General features: G+C 35.1%; 1 protein-coding gene and 1 pseudogene across 1 annotated transcript; both read right to left on the reverse strand.

Moving 5' to 3' along the window:
* Window positions 1-376: 376 nt before the first annotated feature.
* On the reverse strand, window positions 377-1,312 carry LOC134374634 (olfactory receptor 5L1-like). The gene has a single exon (XM_063092479.1). It carries the CDS (start codon window positions 1,310-1,312, stop codon window positions 377-379), a length of 936 nt encoding a protein of 311 aa, XP_062948549.1.
* Window positions 1,313-2,669: 1,357 nt separating this feature from the next.
* On the reverse strand, window positions 2,670-15,072 carry LOC134376486 (olfactory receptor 5D13-like; annotated as a pseudogene).
* Between the last annotated feature and the right edge of the window lie 600 nt (window positions 15,073-15,672).

A 15,672-nucleotide genomic window follows, 5' to 3' on the forward strand; every position in this document is an offset into this window, starting at 1 on the left:
AATTATATTTTGAAAAAAAATAGTAGATTCCATAAGGAATACTGAAGTGAAATGTGATGGTATGAGCTCTTCATTAGACTTGTGAAGATTCTACAGCAGACTAAAGGTCTTGTCTAAACAGTGCCACTACCCATATCCATTTAATACATTACAGATTGAAGGAAAACAAAGAAGCGGGCTGAACATTTTGAAATATCTTCAGTCCTAATCTTGTAAACTTAAGAGACTGAAAGATAAGTGAATCAAATAAAGTTGCTCATGACTACCTGTGTCTGTCTCTTCTGTCCATTCAAACACTGCAACTTGCCTAGTAATCCCCACTCCCACCTGCCCGACTTCCACTTTGGAACTCTGCGTCTTGCTAACAACATCTTCTCTAAGAATATAATTTGGATCCAACCATTTTTCTTAGAGCTTCTTTTACATCCTTGTTCCTCAGGCTATAGATCAGGGGGTTCAGCATGGGAATCACTACAGTGTAGAACACTGTGGCCACTTTGTCAACATCCCCACTGTTGCCTGAACTGGGCCGGAAATAAGTGGTAATAATTGTTCCATGGAAGACAACAATGGCTGTGATGTGGGAAGCACAGGTAGAAAAAGCTTTGCACCTTCCCTCTGCAGAGCGCATCCTCAGGATGGTGCTGAGAATAAACAAGTAGGAGCTGAGGATGATCACAATGGCGATGATCTCATTGAAAGTAGCCACAATGAAAAGCAGCACCTCATTCATAGTGACATCAGAGCAAGCAAGACTTAAGAGAGGGGGTAGATCACAGAAGAAGTGGTTAATCACATTTGATCTGTAGGATGGAATCTCAAGAACTAAGCACAAGTGAATCAGAGAACACACCAATCCCCAGAGGTAGCAGCAAAAAACCAGCTCTCCACAGACCTTCTCAGACATGGAGACCATGTAGAGCAGTGGGTTACAGATGGCCACAAAGCGGTCATAGGCCATCACAGCAAGTAGAAAGGACTCAGTGATCACATATGTGCAAAACAAGTAGAATTGCACCATGCACCTCAGGAAGGAGATGGTTTTGTCCTTGTTTAATATATTAGCCAGCATCTTTGGCACAATGGTGGAGGAGTAGCAGAAATCCACAAAGGACAAGTGGCTGAGAAAAAAGTACATGGGGGTGTGGAGTCGAGAGCTGACTCGAATCAGTGCAACCATGCCCATGTTGGCCCAAACCGTGACTACGTAGATGAGAAGGAACAGCAGGAAGAGGAAGACTGTCAGCTCAGGGTCATCAGATAATCCAAGGAGAATGAACTCTGTCACAGTGCTGCAGTTCTCCTCACCCATGTCCCCACTACATTTAGTGTTGGAGGAAAATAACAAATACGTTATTCTCTAAAACATGACCTAAAATTTAGTTTTGGGTCTCTCCTATAAAAAGACATTAGAAGAAGTAAGATAGTTATTTATCAGCCACGATTAGGACTTCTATATCAAAATTTATGAAAAGTCCAGACATTGTATAATTGCAGATGCATAAAGCTCATAGTTTAATTCAGGGATCATACAAAAACATTAACATTTATAAGAACTTATTTTTTTAAATTTGTCTTTCACAATTGAGATCTTAACACTGATTCATGAGGAAAGAGATTAAAGTATCATTTAATTATCCCTTTTGATCTTTCAAATTCAAATCCTATTTTTTGGGGGGAGAAGACTCTTTAATTGAAAGTCCTATTATTTGATTCTTCAGAAATAATTCTTAAACTATGTATTACTCTTCTCTAAGTTTAACACTGAAATGCTGAAAGATATGCTTATTTGAGTTTGTTTGCCCCAAAGTGTATATGTTTTATACACAGATATTATGTGAAGAAAGTAGTTTTTATACTCTAAGTTAGCAATTTTTTATAAAATTAGTATAGTTACCTTGTTAATTATAATCTCAATATTGGCCTTGGTTTAGGAAATTTTAATTGTTGAGAGCAATATTTCTGTAACTATGACTTCACCCTTAGAAAGATCTATTTGCTAGATAAATTTAATTTGAAGAACTGATTAAAGATGTGCATTGAGGGCAAGTCCCATGGCTCACTTGGGAGAGTGCGGCGCTCATAGCACCGAGGCTGTGGGTTTGGATCCTATATGGGGATGGCCGGTGCACTCACTGGCTGAGCGTAGTGTGGACAAGACCAAGCTAAAGGTTGCATTCCCCTTACTGGTAAAAAAGTGTGCATTGAAAATTATTTTTAAAAATTCCCACTGCTGCATTTCAGTATTATTGATAATATTAAAATTTAGAAGTAGCATCAAATAAGAGGAGAATTGTCAAATTTATGATGCACTTGTCATGCAAAATATGCAGATATTAAAATGATCATTTTAAATAATGTATAATGACATGAAAAATGACTGTGATAAAATGCAAAGTTTAAAAAAAGTAAGTCATACATACAGGTGGAACACTACATATACACACATTAGTTGCATTGTATTTTCAATTTAACAACATCAATAAACATAAATATTTTTATCCTCTATTTGTTTTTAAAAGGAAATCTTTAAATGGCTCATTTCTTACAAAACTTAAGTAGTATGAGGCAGAGTGGGAGAGGAGGATGGAAATTTTTTAATGAGACACACATACCTTCAAGGCTATTAACACATAACAAGTGCAAAGAGAGGGTGATAAACCTCTTATTTATTCTCTCTCACTTGCCATTGGCAGATATGTACATGACTGCAGAGGCACCGGTTCGGTAATCTGAGAGGACAGAGAATCCAGACTAGAGACCAACACAGCCAGGTATTTTTCCCATTCCTCAACTGATTTGAAAGCTGTACAGGATATGAAAATTGCTAAATCCCAGTGTGAAAACAAATAATTATTATGATAATAATATTTTCTGTCTTCAAATGGCCAGGAAATGTGAGTTATGTGTCTTTCTGTGAGTTCAAAGTAGTGTATAATTTTGAAAATCCTCTGCTGTTTTCAAGTCTAAAGATGAAAAATCAGCCTGTTAATTGCTCATAGAGAAGTGCTTCTTAACCAGGAGAGACCTTGATCTCAATGGGATATTGTCAATGTCTGGAGACATTTTTTGTTGTCACAGCAGGGAGGGGGTGCTGCTCACATGCAGTGGGGATGCTGCTAAACACGTATAGTACACATGATGTTCCCAACCGCAATGAATTCCCACCTGCAACACACTATCTGGACAAAATGTCCATAGTGCCCTAGTCGAGAAACCTGCCATAAAGAGACATTTCAGAGTGCTTGAACAAAGCCACAGTAATTTCTCTCCTTTCTTCCTCAAAAGTAGCTCGCATGTCCATGTCCCTCCATGAATAGTCCCATGGACCTTTTACTGCCATCCTCAGCATCAAAGTGACTGTCAGGAGAATCTCCATCAGGTCTTTGCTAGGTTGCATGGAGGGGGGTAGTGTGACAGAGAAGGAAGTGAAAAGGAGAGAGAATAAGCCTTCATCCCAATTTGTTCACACTGTTCTCCCTCTCAAAGTAACAGCTGCTACAAGATACCTGGTTCCACAGATCAAATTGTTCCCATTTCCTACATTTCTGAGATTACTTCTTAATATACAAAGAGAAAAATATTTTCATAAAGGAGTGATCAAAGCATGGCAGATCTTAAAATATTCTCTAACTAAGAGGGGGAGAAAAGATAGATTTCTTTAAAACTCTACTACTGCTGCTATTTACAATTCCTTCTTCTACATATGACTGAAAAATTACCTCCATGAGGAATAAAAATAAAATTTTTCAGCTCCCAGAAAATATTGATGTCCATTCAACAACAACAACAACAACAACAACAACAAAAGTACAGCACAACCAACCAACCTGTGAGAAAGAAGTTGCTTCCCATTTCTGAAGATGCAGTGATGGAAAACTGTTATAGGTTTTATGTTTGTGCTTGTGTATCCCTGGGGCCCATGTTCTGTAAGCCTCCTAAACAATCATTGACCTCTGTGGATATCAACCAGATATCAAGAAAACTACCCTATTTTGTGACTCAAAGAATTATTGATCATTATGGGATATAAGTGGGAGGGGAGGCAATCCTACATGGTACATATAATAACCCAACAAAATAACATCCAGAGTTCATGATGAACTGTAAATTTATTTTCAAGGAAAAGAATGGCATTAGACATCTATTCTAGAGAATATAGCCAATGCATATCATCTGTGTTGTATGAATATCTATGTATTGTGTGAGTGTGTTTGTATATGTATATGCACATGAGTATATAAACTGTAGTTTACATACTGAAATATATAGTAGGTTGCTGTTAATAATTACTCATTTTGTTCTTAGTGAACCACAAACTATTGTCACAAAACACATCCATCTTGAAGGAGAGAATCTCATGGCAACAAAGACAAAAGAGCATCTATGAAGAACATCACCGGTGGTGATGCCCTGTATCACCTGGGCCTCCCACACACAGCAAAGCTTCTTTTCTTGTATGTATATCTTAGACTTAAACAGTTGGAAGGTGTTTTTAAAAGTTAATTTAAATTTCAAAAGTTTGCTAGGAATAGATATCATGATCATTATTCATAAATTTAATATAAATGTGAAGCTCTAAGCTTGTAATAAAATGTATTTAAACCTCATGTAATACATTAATAAAATAGTATATATAAATACCACAGTAATGAAATATATTAATAAGGTTTAATGAAGTCAACACTATATTAATTTTCTAATTTTTTTATTGTATGGTTTAAAAAAATTTTACCCTAAATGGTTGAATAACAGATATATTTAATTAGCAAATGATCTTTGTGGTAACCTTCCTGGAATTTGAGAAAGTAAGTGACCGCATAAAAGCCGACTCCAAGACCTATTGGTTAAAAGCAACCACTCATTGCTTGAAATGCTATTATACAGGTCAGCTGGGGATTTCTGCTGATCTGCTCCTGGCATGGCTCATTTTGTCTTGTCTTGCTCATGTTCATGGAATTAGCTGACAGGTGAGAGTCTAAGAGGGCTGCATACTCAAATCAGGTATCTTGCTAGATGGCAGTTCATGTGATGGGATGTTTTTTCTCATTATCAAATACACTAGTTTGTGCTTGTTATATGGTGGCATTTCAAAATTCCAAGAAAGTCTGAAATTTAAACTTCTATTCAAGAAATATTTAATGTTCTAATTTCAAAGAAAACTGCATGAGTACCAGATATTCATAATGGTAAATTTGTGAGAACTCAGAGAAATAAAAATCAAGCAGTTTTCTCAACCAAAACACTATAGGCCAGAAGAAAGTAAAATGATATATTCAAAATAATACAAGATAAAAAATTGCCAGTCAAGAATTCTTTACCCAGCAAGATTCTCCTTCAGAAATGAGGGAGAAATAGTGTAATTCCCAGACAAAAAAAATGTGGGAGCTCACAACTGCATGACCAACCCTGAAAGAAATTCTCAAGGGAGTCATTCATCTGGAATTGGAATAATGGGGACAGCTATCACAAATACACAAGGAAGACCAAAATCCACCATTAAAACAAAAATGCCAGCAAGAAAGAGAAGGAAGCTAAATCATCCCACCTTAAATTTCCAACTAAAATTGAAGAGGAGAAATAAAAGGAGAAATAATGATCAAAATATATTTAAACCTTCTAAACAAGAAGCAATTAAATGACAGGAATTAAGCAACACAGGTCAATAACTACCCTAAATATGAATGAACTAACTCCCCATTCAAAAGACACAGACTGATTGAATTAAAAAGCTAGACCCAAGTATATGCTGTCTTTAAGAGACCCACATTACCTATAGAGACACACACACACTAAAAGTGAAGAGATAGAAAAAGATATATCATGCAAACAGAAACCAAAAATGAGCAGGAGTAGATATTCTTATATGGGATAATATAGACTTCAAGCCAAAAAACATAAAAAGAGACAATGAAGGCCACTATGTAATGATAAAAGGATCTTTTGAGCTAGAAGACATAACAATCATAAATATATATGCACCCAATACTGGAACACCCAGGAACATAAAGCAAACTCTCTTAGACCTAAAGAAATAAATAAGCCCTAGTACGTTAATAGTGTGTGATCTGAACAACTCTCTCTCACTATGGGACAGATCTTTCAGGCAACAAATCAACAAAGAGACACAGGATTTAATCTACACATTAGACCAACTGGACCTAGTGGATAGATACAAAACATATCACCCAGCAATGAAAGAATATACTTTCTTCTAATCAGCTTATGGAACATTCTCCAGGATAGACCACATATTAGCTCACAAATCTAGTCTTAGCAAATTTTTAAAAATTTTAATCATTCCAAATATCTTCTCAGACCACAAGGGATTAAAACTTGAAATCAATAATAAACAAAACTCTCAAACCTGTACAAATACATGGAAACTAAAAAATAGGCTCCTGAATGACCTATGGGTCCAAGAAAAAGTTACAGTGAACCAAAAAACTTCTAGAAACTAACGAAAATGAAGATGCATCATACCAAAACCTGTGGGACACTGTAAAAGCAGTACTAAGTGACATATTTATGGCAATAGATGCTTACCTCAAAAGAACGGAAAGACTTCAAATAAATGACCTAACAGTACACCTCAAAGAACTGGAAAAACAACAACAATCCAAATTTAAAGGTAGTAGATGGAAAGAAATAGGATCAGAGCAGAACTAAATGAAAGAGAGAACAAAAAAGCAATAGAAAAGATCAATAAAACAAAGAGTTGATTTTTGGGAAGAAAAATAAAATAGACAAACCATTACCTAGGTTAACAAAAAAAAAAAAAAAAAAAAAAAAAACAAAGAGAGAAAACCAAAGAACAAAAATCAGAAATGAAAAGGGAGACATTACAACTGACACCACAGAATTATGAATGATCAATAGAGACTATTGTAAACAACTGTATGACAACAAATATGGAAATCTGGAAGATATGGATAAGTTTCTAGACACATGCACACTACACAGACTGAACTAAGAAGAGATAGAAAACTTGAACAGACCAATAACAAGAAACAAGATTAAAGGAGAAATCAGCAATCTTCCAACAAAGAAAAGTCTGGATCTGGAGGCTTTATAGCTGAATTCTATCAAACTTTTGAAGAGGAGTTAATACAAATTCTCCTCAAACTATTCCAGGCAATTGAAGCAGAAGCTACTCTTCCAAACTTATTCTATGAGACCAACATGACCTGATACCAAAACCAGATAAAGACACAACAAAAGAAGAAAATTACAGGCCAATTTCTCTGAACATATATGCAAAATTCCTCAACAAAATATTAGAAAGCAGAATACAGCAACATATTAAAAAAAAATCATACACCATGATCACTGGGTTTCATTCCAGGGATGCAAGGATGGTTCAACAGACAAAAGTCAGCAAATGTGAGATATCACCTCAACATAATCAAGGACAAAGACCATATGATTATCTTAATAGATGCTGAAAAAGTGTTTGACAAAATTCAACATCTCTTCATGAAAAAACTCTCAACCAATTACATTTTAAAGGAAAGTATCTCAGCACAATAAATCATTTATGACAAATCCACTGCCAGTATCATTCTGAAGGGGAAAAACTGAAGGCCCTTCCATTAAGAACAGGAACAGGACAAGGATGCCCACTCTCAACACTTCTATTTATCATAGTACTAGAGGTTCTAGCCAGAGCAGTTAGGCAAGAGAAAGGAATAAAGGGAATCCAGATTGGAAAAGATGAATTCAAACTTTCTCTATTTGCAGATGACATGATACTATTCATATCAAACCCTAAAGACTATCATATCAAAAAACTCCTAGAGCAGGTTAATAAATTAAGTACTGTTGCAGGATACAAAATAAGTGCCCCAAATCAGTTGCATTTATATACTCATATAATGAACTAACAGAAAGATAAAAAAATAAGCCCATTTGCAATTGTAACACATAAAATAAACTACCTATGTATCAATTTAACCAAGGATGTGAAAGATCTCTACAATGAGAACTACAAACCAGTTCTGAAAGAAATTAAAGACATAAGATAGAAGGATATTCCATGCTCCAGGATTGGAAGAATTAACATTGTGAAAATGTCTATACTACCCAAAGTGATCCACAGATTCAACACAATCCCCATCAAAATGCCACTGACATTCTTCACAGAAATGGAAAAAACACTTACCTTTCTTATTGAATAGCAAAAGGCCCCCAATAGCCAAAGCAATACTGAGCAATAAATTAAATAAAATAAAGAAAGAGGCATAACACTACCTGACTTCAAATTATACTACAAAGCTATTGTAACCAAAACAGCATGGTACTGGCATAAAAATAGATACTCAGACCAGTGGAGCAGAATTGAGAACCAGAAATCACCCCTTAGGCTTACGGTCATCTGATATTGCACAAAGGAAACAAAAATCCGTATTAGGGAATATACTGCTTCTTCAACAAATGGTGCTGGGAAAACTGAATATCCATATGCAGAAGAATGAATATGGATATTCATTCTTCTCCCCATACAATAAAGTCAACTCAAAATGGATTAAAGGCTTAGGTATAAGACTTGAAACTGTAAAATTACTAAGGGAAAATATAGGTGAAACAGTTCAGCTACTAGGACTGGGCATAGACTTTAGGGACATGAGCTCAAAAGCACAAGCAAGAAAAGAAATAAAAAACAAATGGGACTATATCAAACTAGAAAGCTTCTGCACAGCAAAGGAAACAACAGAGTGAAATGACAACCTACAAAGTCTGAGAAAAATTTTGCTAACTATGCATCTGACAAGGGATCAATATTCATAATATATAATGAACTGAAGCAATTATACAGTAAAAAAAAAAAAAAAAAGAAACAAATAACCATATTAAAAAATGGGCAAAGGAGCTGAATAGACATTTTTGATAAGAAGGCATACAAATGGCCAACAGGTACATGAAAATATGCTCAACATCACTAGTCATCAGAGAAATGCAAATTAAAACTACACTGAGATACCATCTCACCCCAGTTAGACTTGCTATAATCAAAAAGATGGTGAATAACACTTGCTGGTGAGCATGTGGAAAGAAGAGAACAGTTCTACACTGTTTGTGGGACTGTAAATTACTACAATCACTATGGAAAATGGTATGGGAGTTTCTAAAATAACTGCAGATATATCTTCCATATGATCCAGCAATCCCACTTCTAGGTATATATCCAGAGGAATGGAAATCTTCATGGTGACGGGATGCCTGCACTCCTATGTTCATTGCAGCTCTGTTTACAATAGCCAAACATGGAACTAACCTACATGTCCATCGATGGATGATTGGATAAGGGAAATGAGATACACACACACACACACACACACACACACACACACACACACACACAATGGCCATAAAAAATAATGAAATTCTCCCATTTTCAACAACATGGATGAGTCTGGAGAAACTTATGTTGAGTGAAAGAAGCAAAGCACAGAGGGATGAATAACACATTTACTCACTCATACGTGGGAGCTAAGTGACAAAGAAGGAAGGATAGAAAGACCACAGTGGTGCATTAGACTTGCAAAGGGAGAGAACATTCTTTGTGCTACAAAGTAGAGTGGGAGGGAAAGTGCAAGGGGGAGGGAGGTTGGGGCTAATTGGGTGGGAGACATGGAGTACAAATGCTATTTTCGGTAATGGGTATGCAGGCAGTATGAATCTGGCCTTCACATCTTGGGACCTAGAGATGATGAAAAGTTTTATTTCTCATGGATATTCATAACCAATAGAAAAGAAAGAAGAAAAAAAGACACTTGGAAAGATTTCAATCTTCTTAAATTTCTTAAGTCTTGTTTTGAGGAAAAACATATGGTTTATCATTGAGAATATTCCCTTTGTGTTTGAGTAGAAAGCAACCCATCATTTAAACCATGCAAAAAAATGAATTCAAAATTGGTTAAAGACCTAAATGTAAAACCCCAAACTGTAAAACTTGCTGAACAAAATATAGAGGATGAGCTCCTTGACATTGGACTTGGCAATCACATTTTAAATTTGATACTAAGAGCATAGGTGACAAAAGTGAAAATGAACACGTTGGGATAAATCAAGCTATCAAGTTCCTGTACATCAAAGGAAACTATTAAAATAAAAAGTCAACCAGTGAAGTGGGAGAAAATATTTGTAAACCATATATGTGATAAGGGGTTACTTTCCAAAATATAAAGGAACCCACACAACTCATTAGAAAACAACAAACAAACAAACAAACAAACAAAACAAACAAACAAAAAACCCCCACAGCGTTAAAACTAACACAACTACAAAAATGGGCAAAAGAGCTGAATCAACATTTTTCCAAATAAGACATGAAAATGGTTAACAGGTTTATGAAAATATGCTCAAAATCATGAATCATCATAGAAATACAACTCAGAACTACAATATGACATCCCTTCATGCTTGTCAGTATGGCTGTTATTAAAAAGTCAAAGACAAGAGTTGGCAAGGTCACAGAGAAAAGAGAGCTGTTGTACACAGTTAGTGGATCTGTAAATTTGTAAAGTCATTATGGAAAATAGCATCATGTTTCCTCAAAAAATTAAAAACAGACTTACGATACAGCCCAGCAATCACAGTACTGATTTTATCTCTAAAGGAAATGAAATCAATATATTAGAGATATCTGCATTCACATGTTCACTACAGCATTATTCATAATAGTCTCTATAAATAAATGAATGAATAAATTAAAAGGGATATATGTATGTATAAAGTGGAATATTACTTACCCTTCAAAAAAAGGAGATCCTACCATTTACAACCACATAGATGAAATTTGAGGATATTATGCTAAATGAAATAAGCCAGACCCAGAAAAACAAATACTGCCTTATATTGCTTATATGTAGAATCTTTTTTAAAAATCAAACTAACAGTAACAGACAGCAGAGTGATGATTACTAAGGGCTGCAGTTGGGGATAAGAGGGGATATTGGTCAAATGGAACAAACCTTCATTTATAAGATAAATAAGCACTGGAGGTCAAAGGTACAGTATAATGACCATAATTAATAATATTATACTGCATTCTTGATATTTGCTATGAGAGTAGATTTCAGTGTTCCCATTACAAAAAATAGTAACTATGTGAAGTGATGGATACGTTAATTAGCTTGAATGTGGTAATTAACTTACAATGTACACATGTATCAAAACATCAGTCTGTAGGCCTTAAATATGCACATTTTTTATTTGTCAGCCAAACCTAAAGAAACTCAAAACTCATGGCAATCTTCCCCAAGGACATTTGTTGAGTTCTGATGATGCACAGAAGGATGGGGATCTGGACAAGAAAGGCAGATTGACATCTTCCACAGAAATTTCATGGTGCTTAGTAGACAAAATAGGACTAGGGAATTGGAAGCTTCTAAAAAAGCTTGACCACCTCCCTCTCACAATATGTGTTTGGCTTTTAAGTTGTATTTAGTAGCAGAAAAAAGAGCTAAAGTCAAACTTCCAAGAGTAGAGCTCAATCTGTATCTACCTGTCAGATGTGAGAGGCACAGCCTGTCAGGGCTCAATCAAAACCTAAGCAGGGCCACATCCAAGGGAAAGGAATAAATTCTGAAGTGGACTGAGTCTTATCAAAACTTTGTTTGTCCAGCCAGAGAATTCTATTGGCTCATTCTTCTGAATAAGACCTCTCTTATTCTCTTCTATTCCACACTTTTATGATAAATCGCTGTTTTAAATTTCCTCTGTTTAAAATCCAAGAGTAGGTATTTTCTTTTCTGACCAGACAGTGACTCATATATAGATTCTGTCTTTTATCAGATCAATAGCTAAGTGAAGACCATTTCTTAATGAACAAATTACACCCCTAAACTTGAATCAAAATATGACAATTACATGGGAGGACAATTATCCCTCATTACTCTAATTATCAATGTCTTGGTAATGTAGCTATTATGAGAAGGTGGTGAACGGCACAATGCAGGTGAAGATTATGGACACTACCAAGAATTTGTATACTGTATCATGTCCTGTATATACACACAGTGATACATATGATCACATACATATAATTACATATGCATATATGAATATATGTATGTGCATATATATGTAACCATTTCCCCAATGTTAAAGTCTCAAGATGTTCTATGTTTTTCCTGACTCCTGTGTTTACCCTTAATATGTCTACAGCAAAAGCTCTTTTTAAAGGAATATCAACCATTTGTAGGAAAATCACTTTTTAAAGAGAGTGAAAAAAAGTTCACAGATCTCCCAAACACATTACTCTCTCTGCTCCTTTGCCTTTCCTATATTATTGCATATGCCAAAAAGAAGAATTTTGTCCTAAGTTAAAATATTTGATTTTAGTTTTGATGGGTAATACCTAGGAAATAAATTGTTGGATTGTATGGAAAGTCTCCATAATATGTCTCTTCACAAGATACTGCTAAACTGTATTCAACATCAATGTTCCTTTCACCCCCATCTCAAATACATGAGCATTCCAGTATCTCCATGTCCTCACCAGTACCTGGTATTTCAGTTGTGTTCCTTTCAGCTATTCTAAAGGGTGTGCAGTGGCATCTCATTGTAATTTTAAAATAGCTTTCAATGATGACTAATAATACTTAGCATCTGTCCATGTGTTTATCAATGATTTGCAAATCTTTCATCAAGTGTCTGCTCAACCATTTTAAACATTATTTAAATAGATGCCTTGTTTTCTTGTAAGTTTACGTGCTCTTAATATGTTCTAAATACAAATACTTTGTCAGACATTCATATTGCAAATGTTTATTCACAATCAGTGCTTACATTTTTATTTTCTTACTGGTATCTTTCATCACTAAGAAGCATTTACTACACATTTTTAATTTAGATAAAGTTAATTTTATCAATTTTTTGATGAGCTATTATCTTTGCATTTAATCTAAAAATGTTTACCCCAAATTTGGAAAGATTCTTCCTACATTTCATTCTCAAATTTTGCAAGGTTTTCAGTTGTGTTTAGATCTATGATATATTCCATTTAATTCAAGTTGATCGTTGTGTATGATGTGAAATAAATGTTCAGTCTCTTTATCCATATGGATATGCAGTTTTTTTCTTTATTATTCGTTAGAAATATGTCCTTTTTCCATTCAATTATAATGACATGTATGCTGAAATTTAAATGATCAAATATGTGTGCATCCAATTTTGGGCTCAATTTTAATACGGCACTCTCTAATATTCAAATCATTTTTTAAATAAAAAAAGAGCATCAATATGAGAAAAGCAAAAGAATACTTTATTCAGTTTTGTTTGCTGGTCAGCAGGATATACTTTTCATGAAGAAAAATTAACTTCTTCCATTTAATCCAAGAAAATACAAAGGGAGCATCTTTGTACAAGATACAGTAAGCTGAAGCATTTGTAAATGCTCTTTCTGGAGTACGGGCTTCCTGATTAGAATTTTCAGGGACTGTGCTAAAAATACTCATATTAGATGAGGTGGAAATTAGTGTTGCTTTAGAAAAACACATATAAAATTCTACTATATACAGTAAAGTATTTAAACATAATTTTTACGTATTGCTATGGATAGTCGAAATTTTATGTTTTTTGTTTTGGTTTTGGTTCATGATTTACATGGTTTACAGCTTTTTACTAAACATTGATGTATACAAAAATCAGTAATCATAAAATGTTGTTCTACCATAGACATATTAACAAATAATCTATTGATTAAGTGTCTTGAATCATCACTTGCACTGTAAGGGTTGGGGAATCTGTAGCATAATAAACAATTTCTTGATAAATAAAATCTCAAATGGCATAATGAGTGACAAGGCAATTTGGTGACAACTAATTTTTTGAATGTGTCCTTCACGTCTTTGTTCCTAAGGCTATAGATCAATGGGTACAGCATGGAAATCACTGCTGTATAAAACACACAGAAAGAGAAATACCACATGTTCTCACTTATTGGTGGGAGCTAAAAATTAATATATAAATTCACACACACACACACACACACACACACACACACACACACACACACAAACCGGGGGTGGGGGAGAAGATATAACAACCACAATTATTTGAAGTTGATACGACAAGCAAACAGAAAGGACATTGTTGGTGGGGGGAGGGAAATGGGAGGGAGGTTTTGGTGATGGGGAGCAATAATCAGCTACAATGTATATTGACAAAATAAAACTTAAAAAAAAATAAAATAAATAAATAAATAAATAAATAAATAAAAATAAAAAATAAAACACAGAAGACACTTTAACTACAAGTGAAGAAGTTTTAGGGTTAGGAACAGAGTAAAGGAAAAGGATGGTTCCATGGAAGATGGTGATGGCAGTCAGGTAGGAGGCACAGGTGGAGAAGGTTTTCCGGCGCCCACTTGCAGAAGGTATCTTCAGAACAGTGATGAAAATGAGCATATATGACATGAGAATAATCTTCAGGCTGCTCACCTCATTGAATACCACAATAATAAAACATAGCATCTGGGTGATATAGGGGTCTGAGCAGGAGACAGAAATAATTACAGAGTGGTCACAGATAAAATTATTTATGATGCTAGACTTACAATAGGACAGTGTGAGAAAAAAATATGTGAGTGTCAGGGAACACACTATACCCCATGTGTAAGACCCACCTACCAGAAGAGCAGAAAGCTTCTGAGACATAGTAGTGCTATAGAGCAAAGTGTTATAAACTGCCACAAAACTGTCATAAGCCATCGCTGCCAGCATGAAAGTTTCTGTCACTGCAAAACTGCAAGTGAAACAAAATTGTGTGATGCAGCCTGAGAAAGAGATGGCTCTGTCTTCCACAACCAAGTTCTCCAGCAGTTTCGGTGTAACTACGGTTGGAATAACAGAAATCTACAAAGGACAAGTGACTCAGGAAAACGTAAATGATTGTGTGGAGTTTTGAGTTGACCTTGATGATGATTATCATGCCCAAATTCCCCACCACAGTGACTGTGTAGATGGGCAAGAAAACCAGAAAGAGTAGAAGCCAAAATTCTGGGTATTCTGAAAACCCCAAGAGAGTAAAAGTGAGTGTGCTGCTTTGATTTCCTTCAGATAACATCATGATTTCTGTTGTATTAAAAAAAAAAAAACAAAAAAAGTTATTTGTGGAAAGCAGACTGAAGACAGAAATGAGACACAGAGAGAGGAAAGAGGCTTCATGTGTTTCTGTGAAGAGTGACACAGAAGAGTGGCTCTCAAAGTGCAGTCCCCAAACAGCAGCAGCAGCACCACCTGGAACTTCTTAGGATTCCAAATTCTGCAGCCTCCTAATCCAACTTCTAAATCTAAAACTCTATGATGAGGCCCACAATTTGTGGTTTAACCTGGCCTCCAAGTGATTTTGATGCATTCTAGAGGGTGAGAACCAGTGGTGTGGAAAATATATAGTAATCATGATATTGTTGAAAATCAGCACATGTCAGTATTATTAATGTAGAAGTGAAATAGAAATTTATGTTACAAAAAATTATAAAGAGAGACGCAGAAGAGAAGCACAGAGAACCTTGTCATCTTTCTAAGAATGACCCTAAAGATCAAGAAGATGGCTTGACACTGCAATTGGTGGTGCATAAATGTTAGTATTACTTGTTTTTGTATTTTCTAACTTTTCTAGGTATAATACAGAATCAAATAAACACAGAGTTTAAGAGTTGGGATAACC

The sequence above is a fragment of the Cynocephalus volans genome, chromosome 4, assembly GCF_027409185.1.
Source record: "Cynocephalus volans isolate mCynVol1 chromosome 4, mCynVol1.pri, whole genome shotgun sequence".
In the NCBI taxonomy this organism is placed as follows: domain Eukaryota; kingdom Metazoa; phylum Chordata; class Mammalia; order Dermoptera; family Cynocephalidae; genus Cynocephalus; species Cynocephalus volans.